The sequence below is a fragment of the Artibeus jamaicensis genome, unplaced genomic scaffold (genome assembly GCF_021234435.1).
Source record: "Artibeus jamaicensis isolate MK-2021 breed Jamaican fruit bat unplaced genomic scaffold, CSHL_Jam_final scaffold_3151, whole genome shotgun sequence".
Lineage (NCBI taxonomy): Eukaryota > Metazoa > Chordata > Mammalia > Chiroptera > Phyllostomidae > Artibeus > Artibeus jamaicensis.
In genome coordinates, this window is record NW_026522037.1 from 2,487,093 (window position 1) to 2,508,348 (window position 21,256).

The window sequence follows — 21,256 nt, forward strand, 5'->3', positions numbered from 1 at the left end:
TGCGTGTCTGTGTGAGTATACGTCACTGTGAATGTGTGCGCCCCAGTGTGAATGTGAGGCCGTGAGGCTGTGCGTGTGCGTGCGTGAGTGCTCAGTGCGTGTGCTGGGTGAGCCCCCAGCGTGACTGATGGCTTGTGTTAGAGGAGCTGTGGTTTGGTGGCACCGCTCCGAGGGCCAGGCCCCGCCTGCAGATCTGGCTCAGAGCCGGGCTCCGGCCCAGCCCAGGTGCGGTCTGCACTCGCTGCCCAAAGCAGCCCCAGCTCCTGGCCCCTCCACACACCCCGCCCCCCATGCCGGAACGGCCATGGGAGCCTGGACTGCAGCTGAGCACCAGAGCCAGCTGTCGAGCTGCGCAGAGGAAGGGTCGGAGGAGCCCGGCCAGTCACCCGGCCAGTCACCCTCCTCGCATCGGCAGCCCCAAAGCAGAGGAGGCCAGGTCTTCCATGGTGAAGGCATTGGGCCGCTTCTGACAGAAAGTGGGGCAGCACCCGGTCCCGTCTCTCCACCCAGGTACCCCCAATGCAGCCAAGCCAGGCACCCTCAACTCATGACAAACAGATGACAGGCTTGCCTTGCCACCCTCCAGGGCTGGGGACAGGGCCACAGGGGAAAGGCCCGCAGTGTCCCCACAAAACAGAACTACCTGCTTTTTAAATCAAGCCCACTTTATTGGAAACTTTTCACATGCCACAAATTTACATGAAAACACCCATTTAAAATGCGATTTGAGCACAAAACTCAGGAGCAGGCATCGCCAGATGGACAAGGTCTGCTGTCACCAAGGCAGGTGACAGGCCTCCGGTCAGTTAGTACCTGGCCGAGCACACAAACTGTGAGACCCCCCTGAGATACCGCCCTGCTGGAAACACGCTGGGCTCGGCTGTTTCCCAGTTTGAGTCTCAGGCCGGGGCGCGGGGGTCCATGGCCAGGGAGGCAGCCGGGCCGCCTGGTGTGCCACCAGTCACACTCACACCTGCAGGGGCCGGCACACACCCGCCACAGGTGAGCATGCCAGGGTCACCTGCCTGGACCTGCTCTTCCAGGCCCTGGCCGACGGGCAGCCCTTGGTCACCACGTCCCCAGGTCCCCCAGCCAGAATGGCAGTGTGAGGTGCCCTGCTCCTGTAGAAGCGACACAAAGCCCCTGCACCTCCCTGGAGTGGTGGGGGGAGCTTTAGAACATGAGTCACCCATTTGGTCGGCCTGTGTGACACCACCCTGTTTTTTTAATTCCTGTGGCTCTGTGTTCAGCGTGCCCAGGAGACCCTGGACATTGCTAATTAGAACCCTGAATCCCCAGGGCCAAAGGGACCAGTGACCACCACAGGGGCACCAGGCCGCACGACCCTGTCCCTTTCTGGGCAGTGCAGGGAGGGGCTCGAGCGAGCCCACAGTACTCCAGGCGCCCAGGTCCCACCCACAGTCCCACCTCGGGTTTCACAGCTGAAACCCTAAGACCACTGCCAACAGCCACACCTGCAGGTCAGCACCCTCACCAGAGATTTCTCGTTCTTCTCTTACAAGGTCTGAGCCATTTTCAAATCCTAAAGGAAAAACAAGGCAAAAAAAGGCAGCGGGAAGCTGCCACCGCCCCAGTGCCACCGAGGCCTGGGGCGTCCACTGGGCAGGGGCCTACTTGGCACGAACCAGAGGGCCACGGGCACGAGTGGACTGCGTGTGCCACTCAGACCCTCCTGAGGCCCCTACCCCCACCCTGCTTTTCCGGCCCAGGCCTCCACGCTCTGTCCCCGCAGCCTAGGGAGTGTGGCCCTCAGCGCCCAGCCCTGCAGAGCTGCCCCTGCCCCCGCCCCCCAGCCAGGTGTCCACAGACCAGGCCAGAGCGGAGCGTGCTCTCCCGCCGCGCACACGGGCCACCCTCAAAGGCCTGGCATGAAGGGTCTTGGAGGCCGCTCAGTGCTTGGAAGGGCAGCTGAGAGGCAGGAAAAAAAGCCCCCATCAAATGAAAGTGTTCCCACTCGGCCCTTCATCTTGGAGCAGAGGTACAAGCACAGGGAAATGGGCAAAGCCTCGGAGGGCAGGGAGGGGGCCTGAGGCCTCCGTGTCCCTCCCTGGGAAACCCTGCTGGCTGGGGCCGAGGGCGGGAGGGTGGCTGTGGGGGTGGGGCAGGGGTCTCTCTTTTAACAAAGGGACAAATGCCCAACCTCTCCTTCCTCATGGCACTCTCTCTCACACCATGCACACACGAGTGTGCCCAAGTGCACCCAACCACACACACAGAGCTGAGCACAGGTGTGTGCACAGACACGCACGCACCAGGGCCCTCTCAGCAGGCAGCATATGGTCCGCCGCCCAACAGCCCGGCTCTGCCCACCGGGGCCCATTAGGGTGGGTTCTCTTCCCTGCGTAGATGCTGCAGAATATAAATTGCAATTAGCACTGGTGCCAAAATGGCACTTAGAGAGAATAAGCACATTATTAACATCTGGTGGATCCTGTCTCGGGTGCGGGAGTGGCGGAACGTCTTGCTCTTGGTAAAAGGATGGTTGTGGGGGACACAGAGCAGTCCCCTGCTTTCTGACACAGCCTGCACCCTCCCGGCCGTTTGCTGGTATAAATGGTGCTCGTGGGTAGAAATGCGCACTCGCCAGGGTAGCCTGTCAGGCAAGAGCTCAAACCACAGCCACGGCCTCTGGGTTACTTCCCGGGGGGCTCTGGATGAAAGGAGGGGATACTCAGAGCCACCTGGGGCCCAGGGTGGGGACGGCCTGGACCCTGGGAGTCCCAGGGACGACTGGGTCACCTGCCTTCCTCCTGGGCTGCATCCCACCCTTCCTCATCACCCTCACCTGGTGGTCTCTGGGTACCACAGAGAGGAGAGCCCAGACACTGGGGAGTGTGGTGCTCCCACTGGCAGACCCTCACCTACAGCGGCACAGCCCCACACAGGGGCGCGGCCCTGCCTCTCAGGGCCCAGGAGCCCGTCCTCCAGCCTTCAAGGCCAGGAAGAGATGGGACTGGACCGCAGGGTCAGGCCCACAAAGGTGAAGGCTGCAAATCTCGGGGGGGGGGGGCACTCACCTGGAGAGAGTGCCCCCAGCTGTAGCCCAAGATGGGGAAGGGTGCCCTGCATTCAGAAGATGGCAGAAAATCCGGGGGATGGGGACGGGGGCTGGCCCAGCTGCACCTTTGCAAACACGCCATCCGCTTGGTCAGGGCAGAGCCGGAGCTGCTGGCGGCCGGCGGACCGGCTGCACTCAGGAAGCAGAGCACTGGCGGCTGCGCCCCGGGGTGAGGACTGCGGAACGGTGTGCCCTTCTCAACCTCAGGGAAGGGCATGGGAGTGATGACAAGGGGCCAGGTCCCTGGTGCTGTAACTGCACGTCAACTGCAGGATGAGCTACGCGGAATGGGGCGACTGTCACCATGGAAACAGAGTGGGAAGATGGAGGGTCGAGGACCAGCAGGGCAGTGGGATGTGAGCAGGGCCTTGTGGGTTCTGCACCCCCAGCCCACAGGGAGAGGGTGGCGAGAGCCAGGCCCAGCGTGGGGAGCCACCCAGCAATGCCCAGCATGGGAGGGCCTCGAGGCTGAGAAGGTAGGGGCTGCAGCTGGGCACGGGAGAGGGGATAGGCCCTGGACCCTGGGAGGTCGGGCCTCGGTTTTGGAACAGCTGCGCAGAACTTTTAAAGTGCTAAATAAAGCTATCTGAAACGGGGAGACCGGTCACTGCTCCTGCCTGGTACACCCTCTCTTGGCTCGGTCATGCAGCCACACGCCTGCTTCCCCAGAAACATGGACCTCTGCAGGGGACTGCAGCCGCTGGGGAGGCCCTCCCCCTGGGCGCTGCCCAGCACTGCTCGGGCCTCGTCTGAGGTCAGCTGGAGGGAAACTCCAGAGACACAGCTGGGTGAACTCGTGTCTTACTGGGAAGGACAGCCCCAAATCTGCAGCCACAAGACTTGCGAGCTCCTCGCTGTGGCACCGCTGCCCAGAAGGGGCGGTGCATCTCACAGGGGAGCGTGCCCACCCACAGGCACAGCCACCCCCAGCCCTGGGCCTCAGGCCACCCCTCCATGCAGCCCGGTGGCAGGTGGCCAGGGACACATGAGCAGAGGGACACTCCTGGGGGGTGGAGTGAGGGGCAGCATGGGCCACACAGCACTCTGGGGACCTGGCCAGAGCCCCAGGGAGCCAGGACATCAGGGTCTGCGTCTCTGTTCAAAAACGCCCTCGGCCGGGTCTGAGGGAAGCAGCCACCAGCTTGCCCCACCTGTCCTCACGCTGTTGCAGCCCACAGTTCACTGAGCGAGGAGTCCTCACCAGGGAACGCAAGAGGAAGCATCGGAAGCCCTGGGGCACCAGGTACCCAGGGAGATGCCTCCTTTCCTCTTGTGACCCACCCAGTGGTCCCAGGGTCCGGCAGGCAAGTCAGGGCTCTGTGGACAGGCAGGAAGCATCAGAGGTGGCCTGGGTGGGGGGCCGGCCCGGAAGGGGCTCTGCCTGGTGCTGGCCATCCATCACCACCACAGGTTTGGCGGCTCCTCAGCCACTCTGCTCTTAAACAAGGTGATCTCATCCAGGTGCACCATGGGGACATCCCGGATGACGTCGGCCAGGCCCTCGTGGAGCAGGGGGAAGATGACCACATTCAGCGCAGGCCGCTCAGCCTGGAAACTAAAGCAGAGGAAGCCGTTAGCGAGCCCCGAGGCCGCCTGCCTGAGCTACAGGTGACCAAGCATCTGCCAGACCCTCGCCCACAGCCAATGCAGAGGGGCGCTGGGCCCTCCCCACTGGGGCTGGAGGAGAGCCCTCTGGGGGTGTCATCTTGCTGCTATCTGGACCCCCGCTGAGCGCCAGGCCAGGGAGTGCAGGCAGAATGGGTCAGAACAGCCCCTGTGTTCCTGGGCGTGGCGGGGCAGGTCTCAGGGTGGGGGCAGCGCCCCAGGAGCTGCAGACACAAGGCCAGCACCCTCAGCAGGGCAGAGAGAAGGGACAGGCTAAACCCCACAGGCAGCCCTGGAGGGGAGCAGACTCCCAAGTCAGGTGAGGCGTCGTCTGCCAGAGAAGGAGACCAAGGCCACTGCTGGGAGACAGGAGCCACAGTCTGCACATATGACGAGTTGCTGCCAGATCACCTCCCTGCCGCTGCACCCACAGGGTCCCCTCTGAGTGGACGGAAAGCACACGTAGACGGTCTCCACGGAGCCTCAGCCGGGCCGAGTGCTGTGCTAGGCACCAACAGCCGTGCTGTTCCGCGCCCTCCTCCCGGAGACCCCACGCAGCTGGCCAGTGACCCCCTGCCTACCTGAGGAAGCAGTGCTTGGGGAGGCAACGCCCAGGCCACTGTCCCTCAGCCATCACCAGCAGAGTGGGGCCCCTCCCTCCCTGTCAGACTGGGACTGGCCCTCATGCAGCAGCCCAGACACAAAGCCAAGTGCCACAGGAGCTCAAGGAGAAAGGGGACGCGGTTGACCCCAGGGAACAAGACACCCAGAGCCCAGAGTGACTCTAGTCACAGAAAAACCGTCTGTCCCTCAGGTCTTGGCCAGCAAGAGGCGGGGACAGGCTGCAGGATAGGGAACCTGGGCACTTGCCAAAAGCAAAGCACGACCCCAACCCAGGACCCGTGCAAGGGGAGGAGGGGACCTTGTGCTCCGCCTCCCCTCCGGCCCCTCCCCCACGGCCCCAGTGCTGGATTAACGACTCCTGGCGAGTAGATGCCAGGAGAGCACTCATAAAACTCGATGTTTGGGTCATAAAGACGCTGAGGAAACGCCTCCCGTTCTGGGCGCGGCCTTTTCCTTGTTTTGCCCTCACTTTGCTCCAGGGCAGCGCTGTCTGTGACCATGAACCCTGCAGGCCAGTCCTTGTCTGTCCACCCGCCCACTGTGCTGCTGACTTGACTGGAAACAAAGTCGTCTCAGACGTGGGGTGTGCGGACATGGGGTGTGCGTGCAAAGGCGCCTGGCCTGCCTGCCTCTCTCCTGCCCTCCCAGGGCTGCAATGAGCTGTCGATTTGCTGAAGGGGATGGATTTCTCAGCCAAAGCCAGGAACGTGGAGGCTGGGGGCCCCTCCTCCACTCAGCCCCAGCAGCCCCAGCAGCAGCCCCAGCAGCAGCCCCAGCAGCCCTGGGCGGCGGCCCAGGTGCAGGAGCAGCGCTCGGGAGACTCCGCAGAGGGCGGTGGCCAGAGGGGTTTCCAGAACGGCACCCACTGCCCTCTGAGGGCCTCCCCTCGGTCCCCACGGGCCGGCCCGGACCAGGGCAGCCCTCCACAAGCACGCCCCCCGTCCCTGTTCTCTGTGAAGCCCCTCCCTGGCCCCCCAGGAGGCAGCCGCATCGTCGGCTGAGCCCACGCTGCCCCCACGCAGGAGCGGGCCTGGCCAAGAGGAAAGCCTGCAGTCGGCGACAACCAGGCGAGGAAGACGGCAAACGCAGAGAGAGAAATCCCTCGCTTCCCAGGGCAGGGTTGGGGACCCCTCCGCGGGGCAGGACTCACAGGCGGTGGAGGCGAGTTCTTGGCCGGGTGGGGGCGAGTGAGGCCCAAGTGTTCCGTGTAGCCTGTGTACCCTGTGTGCGCGTTGCGATGTTCTCTTGTATGACTCAACGTAGTCTGGGGTGTGAGTAAATAGATCCAGAGAAACAAAGCAAAACTCCTTCCGGCCACCCTCGTCTAGCAGCCAAGCTGGGCTGGTTACTGCAGGCAGGAAGCTCACTTCTCAGGACCTTTCCCCAACCGGGGATAATCAATCACATCTCCAACAGCCTCTGGCCCAGAGGACAAAGGCCAGGCCTGTGAGGTGACAGGTTCCTCCCCCGAGGCCTCCTGCGGCACTCCCCAGGTCCAGCTCTGCCCTGGGCTGGGGCAGGACTTGCCCTGGGCAGGAGCCCTGGCCTCCCTGGAACTGTCCCCACTGTGCCGCCACCTCGGGGCCAAAGAGGCAGCACCCACAGGAATGAGCACAGAGCCCGCGCACAGGGGCTGCTGTCTGATTCGGAAACGCAGCTCCCGCAAGCTCACCGCCTGGCTCCCAGGAGCGGCAGCAAGAGGGGACAGTGACCCTGAGGAGCAGCTTGCCCGGGGTCCCGGAGCGGCTGGGCAGAAAGGCCGGCCCCTCAAGGAGGGTCTGAGGGCACCACAGGGGCTTTCAAAGAGACAGCCTGAGAGACGGCCAACTCACTGCCGCGCACAATGGTGGCGGGGAGACCGCCCCGCAGGAGGCGCCCGCACGGGCCTTCCGCACACACGAAGGGCCCTGGAGGGCTTGGCCCCAAGGTGCTTTGAGTGCTCTGGGGAGCGGGAGACTCTTTTACCTGTGAAATGCCTACTGGGTTTGCTTCTTCGCCTGGGAAACTAGAAACAAGATCGAAGCCAACAGCTTCTCCTCCGCAAATAAAGGTCTTACAGAAAAGCCACAGTAATAAGACCCTTTATAAAAGTCACTTGCGCTATGACATCTACGTTCAAGAAGCACCAACACAGGCAGTGGTCAAGGGTCAGCCACCCGGGGGCTGAGGAGGAAAACCCACCACGGGCTCACAGGACCCACGCTGCCTGCAGAGGCGGCACCACCCAGCTGCGCCCAGACCCCGGCTCTGCCCGACAACCTGCCTGAGACCAGGGAGAGCATGGGCTTCCGCCCCCACACAGAGGACGGGGCCGAAGGACCCGGGGCTGAAACGCTCACTCTAGGCCGACTGTTGCCAGCCGACTGTTGCCAGCCCGCTGTAGCGTCCCCAGGTCCCACGCGGGAGGACAAGAGCGCAAAGCCGTGGCCCTGGGCCACTGGGGCCGGTGGTGCCAGTTGGAGGCTGCAGGCACGGAGAGGCCTACTGGCAACCAGCCTTCCAAGGGGCTGGAATGCAGGGGAGTCGGTTTGGGGTCCGCGGGGCTTCCGTCCCTTCCCTTCCCAACAGATGCCCCGTGCCTCTCCAAGGTGACAACACAGATTTCACGAATCCCCCAAGACCCTCCGTGCAGTGAAGAAAAAGAAATATTTGCGCCCTGCCGTCGTTCCTAAACACATCTGGCCTTTTCAGGACAGACTCTCCCTCCGAGGACATCAGCCCGTCCTTGTCACTCACCAGCTGCTTACCATCCTGCTGACTGGAGGCCTCCCCGTAGCTTCCCCGCCTCCTCCTGACGGGCGTTCGGTTTGCTCTCAACCCTTCTCGAAAGCCAGGCCTGTCTTTAACTCGCCTTACAACTGAGTGAGCAGCCACCTGAGGCCAGCGCGTCCGAGAGCCAGAGGCCCCAACCCAGGTCCACTGCCAGACCTGCAAAGGCCCTGGAAATACAAAACGACTATCGCCCCGGCGGGTGTGGCTCGGTGGACTGAGTGCCAGCCTGAGAACCCAAAGGTCGACGGTTCAATTCCCAGTCAGGGCACGTGCCTGGTTGCAGGCCAGCATGCAAGAGGCAACCAATGTTTCTGCCTCATGTACAAGTTTCTTTCCTTCTCTTCCTCCCTCCCTTCCCCTCCCTTCCCCTCCCTCTAAAAAGAAAAACGACTGGCGATGACCCAGCTGACACTTTCTCCAACAGGAGTGCTGCAGATGGGACACCAGCCCTGCTGGCTGAGTCACGGGGAGAGAGAGGCAGGTAAGCGACAGAACAGTCAGGCACCAGGCGCTGCTCTGTCCAGTAACTCTGAGCTTGAGGCAGGGAAAGGGTGGGGAAGGAAGGGCATCAGAAGATGCGAAGCCTGCTCTCTAGGGCTTCAAAGGGTGGACGGGACAAACCCAAGTGCCTGGGTGGAGTGCAGGTTGCTGCGAGCCATGGCGCCACCTGCTGGGGATTCACAGAAAAGCAGCAGGGACCCTGCAGCGCAGAGGGACAGGAAGGCCAGCCCACCCTGTCTACGTGGACATTCCCGGGGAGCCACACTGTCTCCTGGCCTGGAAAGACCCATGGGGGGCCACCCCACGGTGGAGGTCTCCAGGAAGACACCACGCAGACATACACAAAGAGGCCTCTCCTGTCATCGGAAGGGCTGTCAGCAGACCTGGGTGTGGCTGCAGCCCTGCTCAACACAGAGGGTCCTGCAGCCTGTGAGCCTTGTTCAGCAGGCGGGGGCCGGGGGCCGGGGGACAGCCCCACATGGCACTCAGCACGGCCCCCTGGAGGGCGTGGGTGCCCTCCCCCAACCCTTCCACTGCTGGGGTCCTGGCTGCACTACTCGCTCACCTCACGGAGCCTCATTTCCCCATCTGCACACGGGGCCACCGGAGCATCCTTCTCAGGGCTTTTGCGGAGCAGGACATAGTGCCCACATGCACAGGGCATTGGGGGCAGGGGAGCGGGCAGGCCCCGAACCTGGGTCTGCTGCAGGAGCACATACAGAAGCCACAGAATGGGACCGAGGCGTGTTCCCTGCCACCCCCAACTGGAGAAAGCCAGCCACTGCCCCCACAACAGGCAGAGGGCAGGCGTATCCCCCGCCTGCACCCCGGTTCCTGAAGCCCATGTGCTGGGAGCTGTCCAGCATGTAACAAAGCCAGCCCCTGACCACTGAGCGCCCAGCAGTCAGCCATGCCAGCCACGGAAGCCGCCACAACCCCGCACCTTGGATACCAAACAGCACGTAAATAGATGGTCTGAAGTTATATTTACGGACACAAGAAATCCACAACGAGAGTCAAACCAAAAAAGTCAGGCGGGAACTGAGCAAGGGCCCCGCCCCGGTCTGTGGGCCACACGGACCACTGGCTGGTGGGGCTGTGGGGAGACTTCACTTAAAGATGGCTTGATTCAGAGTCTACATTTTTAGAAATACTATAAACACGTATTATTTTTACAGCTGGGAGGAGAAAACCTCAGCTAGGGTTTCTCTGGGGAAACCCAATGGCAAACCACAAAGATGCGGTCCATCACACAGTCCGCCGCAACCGAGCCGCCAGGCCCTGTGGTTCTGCAGACCTGGCTGACGGCGCGTCTCGATTTTTGGGAACAGCTGGGCCTCCACCCTGTCACCTCCCCCACCAGTGGGGACGCAGAAAGCGGGAGGAGGAGGCTGCGACCCTCTTGGCCATGCTGAAATGAGGGCACCCACCACCAACCCTCCCCCAGGGGCCCACGGCATTCCCTCAGCAGAGCTCTCCGACTGCCTCCGCCCCACCTGCTCAGGTCAAGTTCTCACCAAGAAGCGCTCCTGACTCGCATCCCAGTTCTGGGGCTCTCCTCAGCCCCCACATCGACTCCAGGTCGACCACCCTCACTGGGCGGCTGGGCCCCACTATGCAGGGTAGCAGGCAAGAGGGCACCCACCTGTCACATAGCCCTGGGCAGGGGGCAGGAGGGGGACCCAGCCCCCGGGGAGGACGGTTGTTCTTAAATCCACCACCTTTACCCACCACCATCCAAGGAGTCCCTGCCACCAAATCTGAATGAAGGGCAGAGACACAGAAAATCCAGAGGTCAAAGGTCTTTGTATCACTTCACAGAAACGGGAAGTGGAGCAGAGGCTCCCAGGGCCAGGGCCAGGGCCCAGGGGGTGGTCTCAGTGGGAGAAGGTGAGAACTGGCTGCGGACTGAGAGCAGTGACGCTGCCCCACAGTGTGCGTGTGCTCACACGCCACTGTCCTGGACCCTGACAGCCCGTGGGAGCGGTAACTTTGTCGAACACACCTCCCAGGACAAAGAGTGCCAAGCTGCACCAAGAGCAGCGGGAGCCATGCGCACTGACATGGAGCGCTCCCAAACACCTCTTAAGTGAAAAAGCGGTGCACACCGCAGAAGCACAGAGAAGACAGCCACGTGTGTGCTCCTCTGTGCAAAAGCCACACAGAAAGAAAGGGCATCGGAGTTGGAGAGACCGGGGAGTCCGGGGTGAGGGGCGGACACCTCCCAGCACGCCTCTTACTGGGCTGACTGCACATGCAAATGCAAAGGACTGAACCAGACAGGATGGGGGTGGATGTTGAACAGTGGTGCCCGGGAACAACCCTGAGAACCTGGAACGTGCTACTGTGCTACTCCGCCTGGAGACCGGGAGGTGAAGACAAAGGGCGGGTGCGAGTACCGCCCTCCAGACGCGGCTCCCAGGGCACAGCGGGTCAGCATCTCTGAAACGGCCTCAGGTGTCCAACAGGACTGCGTGGACACCAGGGCCAGGCTGCCCGCAGCTCGGGGGAGGGGCTACAAGACAGGAAGGGCAGGCTGCAAGGGAGCTGCAAGGCCGGGCTAGAGTTGAAGTGTTAGTATGAACTCATTTCCGACATAAACGCAGACGGATGACGAGGAAATAAACACTGGTGTGTGGGGGATGCGCCAGTCAATTTCCTGCTCTGTCCAGGAGAGAGGGCCGGGAGGCAATGATGCCCCGGAGCAGTGAGCACACCTAATGCCTCATCTTGGCTTCTAAATACTCCTCCCCGACTGAAGAACCAGGGTTAATTCCGGGGCTGGGGCAGGAGAAGTACAGCGTAGCCCCGGAATACCTCGTGGCGACAGAGATTAAGAAGGTGCTCTTAAGGCAGGGCAGGTCGGAAGGGCACGGGACCCAGCGTGAAAGAGCCCGCGCCACGTCTGGGCGGCCCGAGCACCGACGTGAGCCGTGAGAGCAGTGGGCTGAAGCCCATGAAAGCAGGGAGACATCCACGAGGCCACGTCCTACGAGGAAACAGTCCAGGGAGCACAAACATACGGGCGAGGGGACGGAACTGTCCCCACAGAGGCCCCATTCACTGACACGGAGGAATGATGGCAACAGCAAAGCATCCCTGGGCAGATGCCAGAGTGGCACAGTGACCAGGCTCCATGGGGACGCTGGGGTTGGTGGGCCCAGTCCAACAAGAAACAGAGCATCTGAGGACTCTCGAGTGGTCTCCCCACAGGTGTTCGTTCTTCAGGTGCTCAAAGGTTGTGACCGCAACTTCAAGGCAGAGACATCTGGCAGACACGACCTTACCCACCAGCGACAAGACCTGAGGACGCACGTGTCCGACATGCTGCAGTGACACGAACACAGCATCACTTCTGTGGTTTCCTGGCCAAAAACGCCAGACAAACCCACACTGATGACATTCTACCAAATACCAGTGCTGTTTGAGTGTCAGGGTCACGAGAGACCGGGAAAGACTGGGGACATCGCAGACTGGAGACTAAGAAGATGTGACCACTGAGCCTGAAGAGGGCCCTGCATGGAATCCTGGAACAGGAGCGCTGTGGGGAAACTGAGGCAATTCGGAGGTCCGAGGCCGACTACCCACAATGCGCCGTTCCCCCATTTTCACGACTGCTCTGTGGGAACCCAGGAGGCAACGTCTCAGGCGGCTGGAAGACAATACTTTGGACACCAGGGGTGAGGGGGCTTCAGTTGTAGGAAATTAACCCCGTGGCAAAAAGAACACAAGGAGAGAAGGCCCTGCAGCGGACAGAAACCACCCTTTGCCCGGTGGTGTTTAACTCCAAGGAAGAGCTGTGGGGCACTTGAGGGAGCCTGGGGGAGGAACGACACCCAGGACCCCTTTGGGGACGGGACGGTCGCTGGCGGAGGCCTCCTGGCACCCGCGGCCCTGCCCACTCACCTTCGAAGGAGGGTCTGCTGCAGGCTCTTGCAGGTGGCCAGGGACTCGCCGGTGAACATGTGACACACCACGACGTGCAGGCAGCGGGCCATGAAGGCCAGCACGGCCTCGGGCTGCAGGGTGCCGCTGCGGGAGACCAGGCACAGCCGCTGCAGCGCGGAGCACTGGCTCAGCGCCTGGAAGAACTGGGCGTTGGCGCTGAAGTAGGGCTGCTCCAGCCTGCGGGGAGAGAGGTGGCGTGAGTCCCACCGGCAGGCCCAGCACAGAAGCTGCTGAGGGACAGACGTGTGCACGGTGGGCAGGACCTCTGGGTCTTGGGCTGTGAGCACGGTAGGGGCCCAGCCCTCCCTAGCCAGCAACCAGGCCCCAACCCAGCACCGGACAGCGGTGGCCAGGCGGCAATGCCCTGCCACAGGCTGCAGCGACGCTATTCTCCCCACTGCACGTTCTTTGTGTTCCCCAAGGCCGGCCAACAAATCTATGCAGCCTCCTCCCCCCTCACCGTCCAAGGCCCCAGCACTGTGCAAATCACTCCCGGGATAAACTCGGTGTCAGACCCAGGACTGTGTCTCCAGGCCGTGACCCTGCACACGGTGCAGACGCCCACCACCAAGGGGCCAGGGTAAGCCCTCCACCTGCAGAGCACGCCCGAAAGGAGCCCCGCAAGGCCTGTTTCTCTGCACAAGCTGAGGGGACCGGGCTGGCGACATCCTGGCCACCCCAAAAGGAGGTCTGCAGCGGTGATCTCTAGTCATAAAAAGAGAGGCTTCCAGCGTAGGCAGGAAATGCCGCACCACCCCAAGGAGGCAGCCGGCCTGCCCTGGGCACAGAGAGCCCCTGCCCAGGCCCCCAGGCCCCCAGGCCCCAGGGGAAGGCAGAGCCCCAGTTCTCTGGACACAGCCACACAGAGCGAGGCCAACCCGACCAGGACGCGGGTGAGGAAGGCGCGGTCCCTGAACCCCCACAGGGACTGCACAGGCTTGGCACTGCTCTCTGCTGCCCAAGGACGCCGATGGGCCAGGCAGCAGGGAAGGGGTTTCAAAGTCGGGTCTGCGAGAACAGAAGGTCACTGGAGCAGCAGTCCAGCAGGTGCCCACACTGGCCCTCTGTCCTGCACCCAGCTGTCTGGAGCCCCTGGGCGCCGACACACAGCCAGGACACTGGGCTCGGAAGGGGTTTAATACAATGTAAGCAGAAGTTCTATCGAGCTCCCGACGCTGTGATTGCAGGAAAACCCGGGTGCTTCTGGGGTGATTGTGAGAAGCCATGTGTCGCCTCCCGCCTACAGCCCCAGGTGCGCAGAAGGGAAGCCCCCAGCAGGACTGCCTGGGCGGCTGCAGCCAGCAGCTGACATTCCCGGTGGAGCACGAGCCTGTTCCTGGGCCCCCTGAACAAGCTGCACCCGAAAGAGCTGGGACTGAGCCCTGAGCACAGCGCAGACCAAGCCACAGGCTCACCTTGCAGAGGGAAAGGCAGCGCCCTTGCTCCGCAGGGCGGGGACAGCGAGCAAGTACTGTGCCCACGACGGCTGTGAACGTTTTTTCTCAAGGAAACACGTGGACACGCTATGTGGTTCTGTTAAAAACAACTTCTGAAACCACCTACAGGGAGCGTATCTGCCAGTGAGAACCCTGCAGACTCAGGACTGCTGAGCTGCGCGGGGAGGGGCAGGCCTGCGCCGCGTCACTAGGTGGCGCTGCGGGTCTGTGCTACCGCAGAGGTCTCACTCCAACCTCCTGGGTCAAGACCCAAGTAGGCAGGCAGGGGAGTGCTGTGTTGGTACACATTTTAAAATGTTTCCGACTGGCCAGCTGCGTCCAGATCCTCCCACCCTGCAGGACGCCACCTGTCAGGTGCTCAGGTGGGCAGGCCCGCGGGGAGTGCCCTGTCCACCCTTCCTCTGTCCCCTCTGTGGACTGGCAGAGCAGACCTGAGGTGAGTGATCTTCAGGGTCAGTGGTGAGTGCAGAGGATGAGGAAAAGGCGTCCCCCGTGACTGGCTCCGCCTAGGGGGGGGCCTGCGGCCCTTCTCCCTACCAGCTCTGCCCCAGCCTCCCATCCAGGAAGGACGCAGCCACAAACCCAACTCCCGGAGAGGTGGCTCAGCTTCCCTGAGGCTCTGTGGGCACACAGGCAGGGCTCGGCTGTGCCCTCCTCTGCCAGCCCCGCTCTCAGCCCGCCCAGCAGCGCCCAGGCCTCTGGGGCAATCTGGGGACAGCTTCCAGGGCCTGGCTCCGAACGAGGGCTCTCTAGCATCCGCCCAGACACCACCCTGATTCCAGGTCACTGGCAGCCTAGGGTAACTCAGGGCAACGCCCCTCCCTTCCTGCTCCACAAGACAGGGCTTCCTCAGTCTCAGGAAGGATGGTACCCTTCTCCATCCAACTTGTCACCCTCTGGCTGCCGAGGTGTGCCACAGACCTGCAGCTGGCCAGGCCCCAGCACAGCAGCACGCCCTGCACCACCTCCCTACTGGAGCAGCCCTGGCTGCACAGAGGCAGCTCCCAGCCTGGTCTGGCTGAACAAAGCTCAAATTCATGGGCCTCCCTGGTGGGAACAGCAGCAGCCGGCCTGGGATCCCAAGGGCTGCCACCTCAGGAATACCCACTAGAAAGTGCAGGAGCTGCCAGGGTGCTCCGGCCTCGGCCGAGTGCAGAACACCCCCACCCACTCCCACCCCATCCCTGGTCTGCGGCTCCTGCCCAGGCAGCCGGCAGCACCTGCTCCTTTCACTCCAGCCTCCCCGAAGAAGGCAGGGATCCAGAGTGAGGGGGCCACTTGGCCACACTTAGGCAAAACCAGTGTTTGTTCTGAACAGGCAGTACTCGGCCCCGATCAGACGTGGTTCCCAGCAGCCCGCGTGCACAGAGAGGCCATTATGAGCTGTGGTTGGGTTCTCAGGCAGCCCACAAAAGCCGTCTATCCGAGTCCCCCAGGCCCCTCCCAGCCACATAACTCAGGCCACACATACAGCCCCGCCCCTGAGGAAGACCTGGACCACGAGAACCCCATCCCAGGCCAGGGAAGCCGCTCAGCGACCACTGAATGTGCTACACTGCCCCACTCAATCACCATCGACCAGCCGTGTCACCCGGGCAAGTTCATTAACTCTCTGGGCCTCACCTTCCTCATCTGCAAAATGGGTTGATAACAGCTACCCTCTTGGGGTTGTTGAAAAGGGTCAGCAATGGTACGTGCAGAAGCACTAGCACAACCACAATGGTTTGACAGCCACCGCCGCTACCACCTCCGTCCAAAGCTTTTGCAACACCTGCCCTCTCCACCCACCTCCTCACTCCCTGCGGGTGTGGCTTGGTCACCTATACTGGTTCTTCCTCCTCCTCCCCTGACCGGTCTTGTCCCCCGTCTGTGGTGTCTCCAGTCCCGAGCACTGGCTGGCAGCCGGCTCCCCCACAGGGTCCAGGGCATCTCAAGCTCACGTGGGCACATGCACACCCGCCCCACACGACCTCCCTCCTCAGCGAGGGCAGCTGTGGCCCACCCTGACCACGCCCTCACCCCAACATCTGATCGATCGGCAAATTCTCCAGGAAGTCAGAATCCAGACGTTTCTGCCATCCTGCCTTTCATCCCATCTCCGTCCGCCCCTGCAGCCTCCTGCCCCGGCCCTTTTCAACAGCCATGTGACCGGCCCTTCCCCCTGGAAACACTGCCAGTGTCACGGGTTCCTGCTGCACCTGGAAGACCTGGCAGGCCCGCCTCCCACCCTGCGCTAACTCAGCTCCGTCCAGCAGAACTTTGTGCTAGCCACGTTCCTTCCGCACGCGCTCTGTACGACACCTGGCCACTCTCGATGCGGGTACCGAGCACCTAAAAGATGACCAATGTCACTGAAGAACTGAGGGCTGGATTTCGTTTCATTTGAACTTGTTTACAGGTAGGTCGCCCTGTGGCTTGTGGATACTACGGCTGGTGCGCTGCGACCCACTGGTCCAGAATGTTCTCTCCCCTGGTTCTGCTTTACAAACTCAGCTCCTTGAAGCCAAGCCCTCGCTCAGCTCCCGCCCCCTTCACGGAATTGCCTTGACTGCTGGCCCCACATCCGGTGCCCTGGCCCTGAGCTGCCCTCTCCCCAGCAACGGTCAGCCCCTGCCATGCGGGGCACTTTCAGTGCCTACACTCGAAAACGCAATCCCCATGGACAAGGGTCACTGTTTTGTCCAGGTGCCGTCCCCGGTCCTGGAATGGCACCTGCCATGAAAGGCGCTCGCACATCTGGGTGGACAAAGGACTAGGCCACAGGCGCCGCACCTTGCCCCACGGGCCCTCTCAGGAAGAGTTCCTTTGGCCCTAAGTCCCACCTCACAGACGGAGAAACTGGGCATACGCAGCCCCAGGCTGACCAAGGCTGTCTGACCCCAGGACTCTGCCATGGCTCCCGTCCCCTGGGACCTTCCTCCACCCAGGTCCCTCGGGAGGGTGAGAGGCGTGGGGGCACTGGACCAGCTCGGAGGCCACCTCCGTGCCCCCCGCAGCTCTGAAGCAGCCTGACACGTGCCTGGCACCACAAGCCCAGCCCTGCAGCCGGGAGAGCGGGAGCCCCAGTGCTCTGCCGCACCCCCAGCGGCTCTGTAGGCAGCAGCCACTGCAGATGCTCTGGGTGAAAGGCAGGCACAGGGCGTGAGATGGCGGCTTTCGTTACCCAGGGCACGTTGATCCGGCAGGGCAGGAAGACACTGGGGCTCCCGAGGCCTGCTCCACCCTTCGGAAGGCTAGGGCTGGGCGTGCTAGGCTGGGGGTGGCGGGGTTCAGGGCGGGGGTGCTGGGAGCAGCCTGGCAGAGGAGTCCCGGGAGGGTCCAGCCCAGGTCTGGCCGTGGGAAACCTTCTGACGGGGAGAGTGGAGGTCTGCAAAGAATATGCTGGTCTCCATTTCCCATGTCTCAAGGGCCAAGGTCAAGCTCTGCAGCTAGACTAACCCAAGCAAATCCTGAATCTCAGCCCCTGCCTCATGCTGCCTTTGCCTCGTCAAAGGGCCACGGTCATGGGGATCGCATCAAACGGGGTCTGACAGCCCTCGGCTCTGGCCCGCAGCACAAAGTAACTGCTGACCATTCCTCGTGGGGACAATGACACGTCGACACGTCACCGCAGCCTTCTGGCTACAGCCTCTCACAGAGACCAGACAGCTGATCCGAGACCCACCACCACTTCTCCCCGGCCCTAAGCCCCTGCAGAGCCAAGGTCAGCCGCCACCATGTTATGGGAAGTTCCTGGGAAATAACACAATTTCCCACGATCAGATCTATCAAGATTTCCAACTATGTCTCCCGGTAACAAAGGCTTACCCTTTCAACACTGGGCCCTCCTGCCACCAAGCCACGGCATGACTCGGGGGGGCCCCAGCGTGCCAGCGGCCCCACAGTAAGACCCAAGGGTGGGTTCTCCGAGGCCGCAGGCTGTACCCCCTCTCACTCTGGATCAGCCCTGCCACCTGCCCCAGAGGGGACTACCATCGCCTCTCGGCAGTGTGCGGCCCCCCCACCTCTGAGGCCCACTCTCCACCTCCTCTGTCCTCACTCCAGGTGGGATGCAAAGGGGCCTTTCCCAACTGGAGACCGGAACCCCTCCAGGTGCCTGGGTGGGCCGGAGATTCTGTCCACGGCAGCCCTTGTGGCGTGGCCACTCTGACGGCCCATCACAAAGACGAGGTAGGAGCTTGGCATCACAGCTCCCACACCCCGGCCCAGCTCCTTGACCCTGCCGACTGCAGCTGCCTGAGACCCCGCACTGCCCAGAGCCCGTCACTGCCCAGAGCCCCTGGTCGGGCCCTGACCCCAGACTCTCGGCTCCTGGAGGGCAGGTCTGAGTCTGCCAACGCTTGCTGACGAAGGGCCCCCACTCTCCCCGCTGCCGTCTCCAGGCCCCAGCAAGCCCGCTGAGGCCTCAGAGGGGCTGCCAGGCCCTCACCTGAGGTCCTTTAGCCGCCTGCAGTGCTTCAGCATGTCCGAGAGGGCGGACATGTAGACCACCTTGCCCATCATGCCCAGGTTGGCCAGCGAGAGGGACTGCAGCTGCTGGCACTGCAGGCCGATGCTGACCAGTCCGGAGCCCGTCAGAATGCTGGGCAGCTGGGCCAGCGTCAGGTGCCTCAGGAAGGCCAGCTGGCCGATGGCGGCCACCTCCGAGTCCCCAACATTCTGCGCCCGGCTGCAGGGCGGGAGGGAGTTGCGGATGGCAGGCTCGTTGCGTGGCATGGCGGAGGAGAAGTTGGACCCAATCAGCTCGAGGCGCTCCAGGAAGGGCAGGTTCTTCAGCAAAGACCAGAACACGGAGGACGGCTGGGGCCCCGCCTGCCCCGAGAAGGGGCCGGGGCACGTCTGCACGCCAATGCGGACCTTCTTGCCGAAGCCGCAGGGCACAGCGTGCATGGCGGGCTGGGCGGGCTTGCAGTCAGCCCATGGCGCAGAGTCAGCCACGGAGCAGACCGGCAGGGACAGGGAGCGCAGGCGGCGCAGCCGGGCCAGCAGCTGGCACAGGTGCTTGCCCGGGCCCTCGGAGCTGTGGTGGTGGGCGGCCGAGAGGTTGAGGTGCCGCAGGTTGCAGCACGCCACCACCAGCGTCTCCAGGATGCTGCTGTCGATATCATCCTCCGCCTTGCGCAACAGGGAGTCCGGGGACAGGCAGTGGACACAGCCGCTGAGGTTCAGACTGGCCAGGCTGCGGAGGTCCTTGCCACCGTTGATGACGCGCTGGATCAGGTGGCCGCCGGACAGGGTGCACCGGCTGAAGCTGAAATAGAAGGGGTTGTTGAACTTCATGTGCTGGAGGAGGGACGAGCCATTGAGCCAGGACTTGGGCAGCTGCAGGGCGTCCAGGGCGACGTTGCGGGCCATGGAGTCCAGAAGGTTCTTGGTGGCCCCGCTCTCGGCGAAGCTGCCAGGCACAGAGATGAGGAAGGCATGCAGATTCTCGGGCGTGCGGTCGCTAAGCACGGCCAGGTAGAGCCGCACCACCTCCTGGTTGATGTAGCCGGGCGCCAGGCGGGCGTAGAAGACCCGCAGGCTCTGGTAGTGGGGCACGTTGCTCTGGCCCACCATGAGCTGGCCCGAGAGGATGGCGCCCTCGCGCGTGCGGTCCAGGATCTCGAAGTAGAGCAGCAGCTTCTCCAGGCTGGTGCAGCAGGGCACCACCCCGTATGAGGGCGTGAACAGCGTCTGCTTGAGCTCCCGCACTCGGCTCAGCGTGGCCTTGCACTCGCCGCTCAGCTGGCTGGCATCGAAGCCGGGGCTCACGTCAATGGCCAGGGAGCGCAGGTGCTGCAGGGCCGACAGCATCTTGGAGAGGCGCAGGGAGGTCAGGTGGCAGCCGGAGAGGTTCACCTTCACCAGGTTGCGGCAGCGGGCCACGTGCTCAACCGTGGAGCCTGACAGCCAGTAGCAGCCGGCCATGTTGAGCTGCTGGATCTCCCGGCCGATCTCCTTCACCAGCTGCTTCACCTTGTCCTCGCTTGCCTGCAGGACAGGATGGGGTGGGGACAGGCAGGGGGAGGGCTGAAGACACCCAGATGCCACCCTCACCGTCACCCCTCAGGTCACCCTCGCCCCAGACCATCGGGGCCCACGAGGACCTACAGAGATGCTCTCCTCTGGCAAAGGGGACACTCCAGCGAGAGCTGGCACCTCCTTTTCCTCCCCACACACTTACCTCCAACCAACAGTCGAGAGCCCCCCGCTGGAGGGGACGTAAACGGTACAGCTGTGGTAGGAAGCGTGGCAGTCCCTCCAAAACCGCAGGCCCCAGCAGTGGAGACCAGCGGCCGGCCCTGGGTGAGCCCTCGGGAACCGAGAGCGGTGCTCACAGCGGCATTCTCCACGGTGGCCCAAAGGGGGGGGGCGACCCAGGTGTCCGCCCACGGGTGAATAAGGAACAAGGGGGGGGGGGTCCGTCCATACAACGGAACACTATTCAGTCATGGAAAGGAACAGAGTTCTAACCCTGGCTGGGCAGCTCAGTTGGTTAGAGCACTGTCCCGATATACCAGGGTCAGAGGTTCGATCCCCTGTCAGGGCACATACAAAAATCAACCAGTGAGTGCATAAATAAGTGGGACAACAAATCAACGTTTCTCTCTCTCTAACTCTCAAATCAATAAATAAAACCTTTTATTTATTTTTTTAAAGATTTTATTTATTTATTTTTAGACAGAGAGGAAGGGAGGGAGAACAAAAGGGAGAGAAACATCAATTAGTCGCCTCTTGCCCGCCCCCAGCTGGGGACCTGGTCCGCAGACCCAGGCACGTGCCCGGACTGGGAGTCCAACGGGCGGCCTTACAGTTTGCAGGCCGGGGCTCAGTCCTCTGAGCCACAGCAGCCAGCCAGGTCACAAGGGTTTCTTCAACAGAATATAAAGAGCATGAGTTCAAAAGTTCGGTAAAATGCATGTCACCAAAATGACAGACTTGTGCTCTGCCAAATCCGCTGTTAAGAAAGTGGAACAGCAAGCCCCAGACTACGAGAGGAAATACTCGGAACGCGTGTGTCTGACAAGGGGCTCGCATCCAGAAGACACGCAGAACTCTTGTAACTCTGAGAGGAAGACGGACGGTGGGAAATGGGCAAAAGCCGCACACGGCCCCTTCCGAAAAGCCCTGCCGATGGCCCACACAGCTGATGGGAACATAATCAATCGACAACGGCCTTGGTCAGGGAAACGCACGTGAACACCACAGTGAGATACCATGTCCCACCCATCAGAATGGCTAAAGCTTAAAAGACTGACAACACCAAGTGCTGCCAAGGACTCAGAGC

At 62.4% G+C, this 21,256-nt stretch overlaps 1 protein-coding gene across 3 annotated transcripts in view; it reads right to left on the reverse strand.

The window, feature by feature from the left end:
- FBXL18 (F-box and leucine rich repeat protein 18) overlaps positions 1-21,256 on the reverse strand; it is a 42,988-nt gene that overhangs the window by 15,646 nt on the left and 6,086 nt on the right. For 2 of the 3 annotated variants that reach the window (XM_053656972.1, XM_053656973.1), the window contains exons 3-4: positions 18,416-19,959; positions 12,488-12,706 (exon numbers count right to left, since the gene is read on the reverse strand). In XM_053656972.1, the coding sequence (XP_053512947.1) occupies positions 12,488-12,706; positions 18,416-19,959 (1,763 nt within the window). Of the gene's footprint in view, positions 1-655; positions 4,635-12,487; positions 12,707-18,415; positions 19,960-21,256 lie in introns of those variants that run through there. The other variant, XM_037134827.2, reaches the window with a different exon arrangement.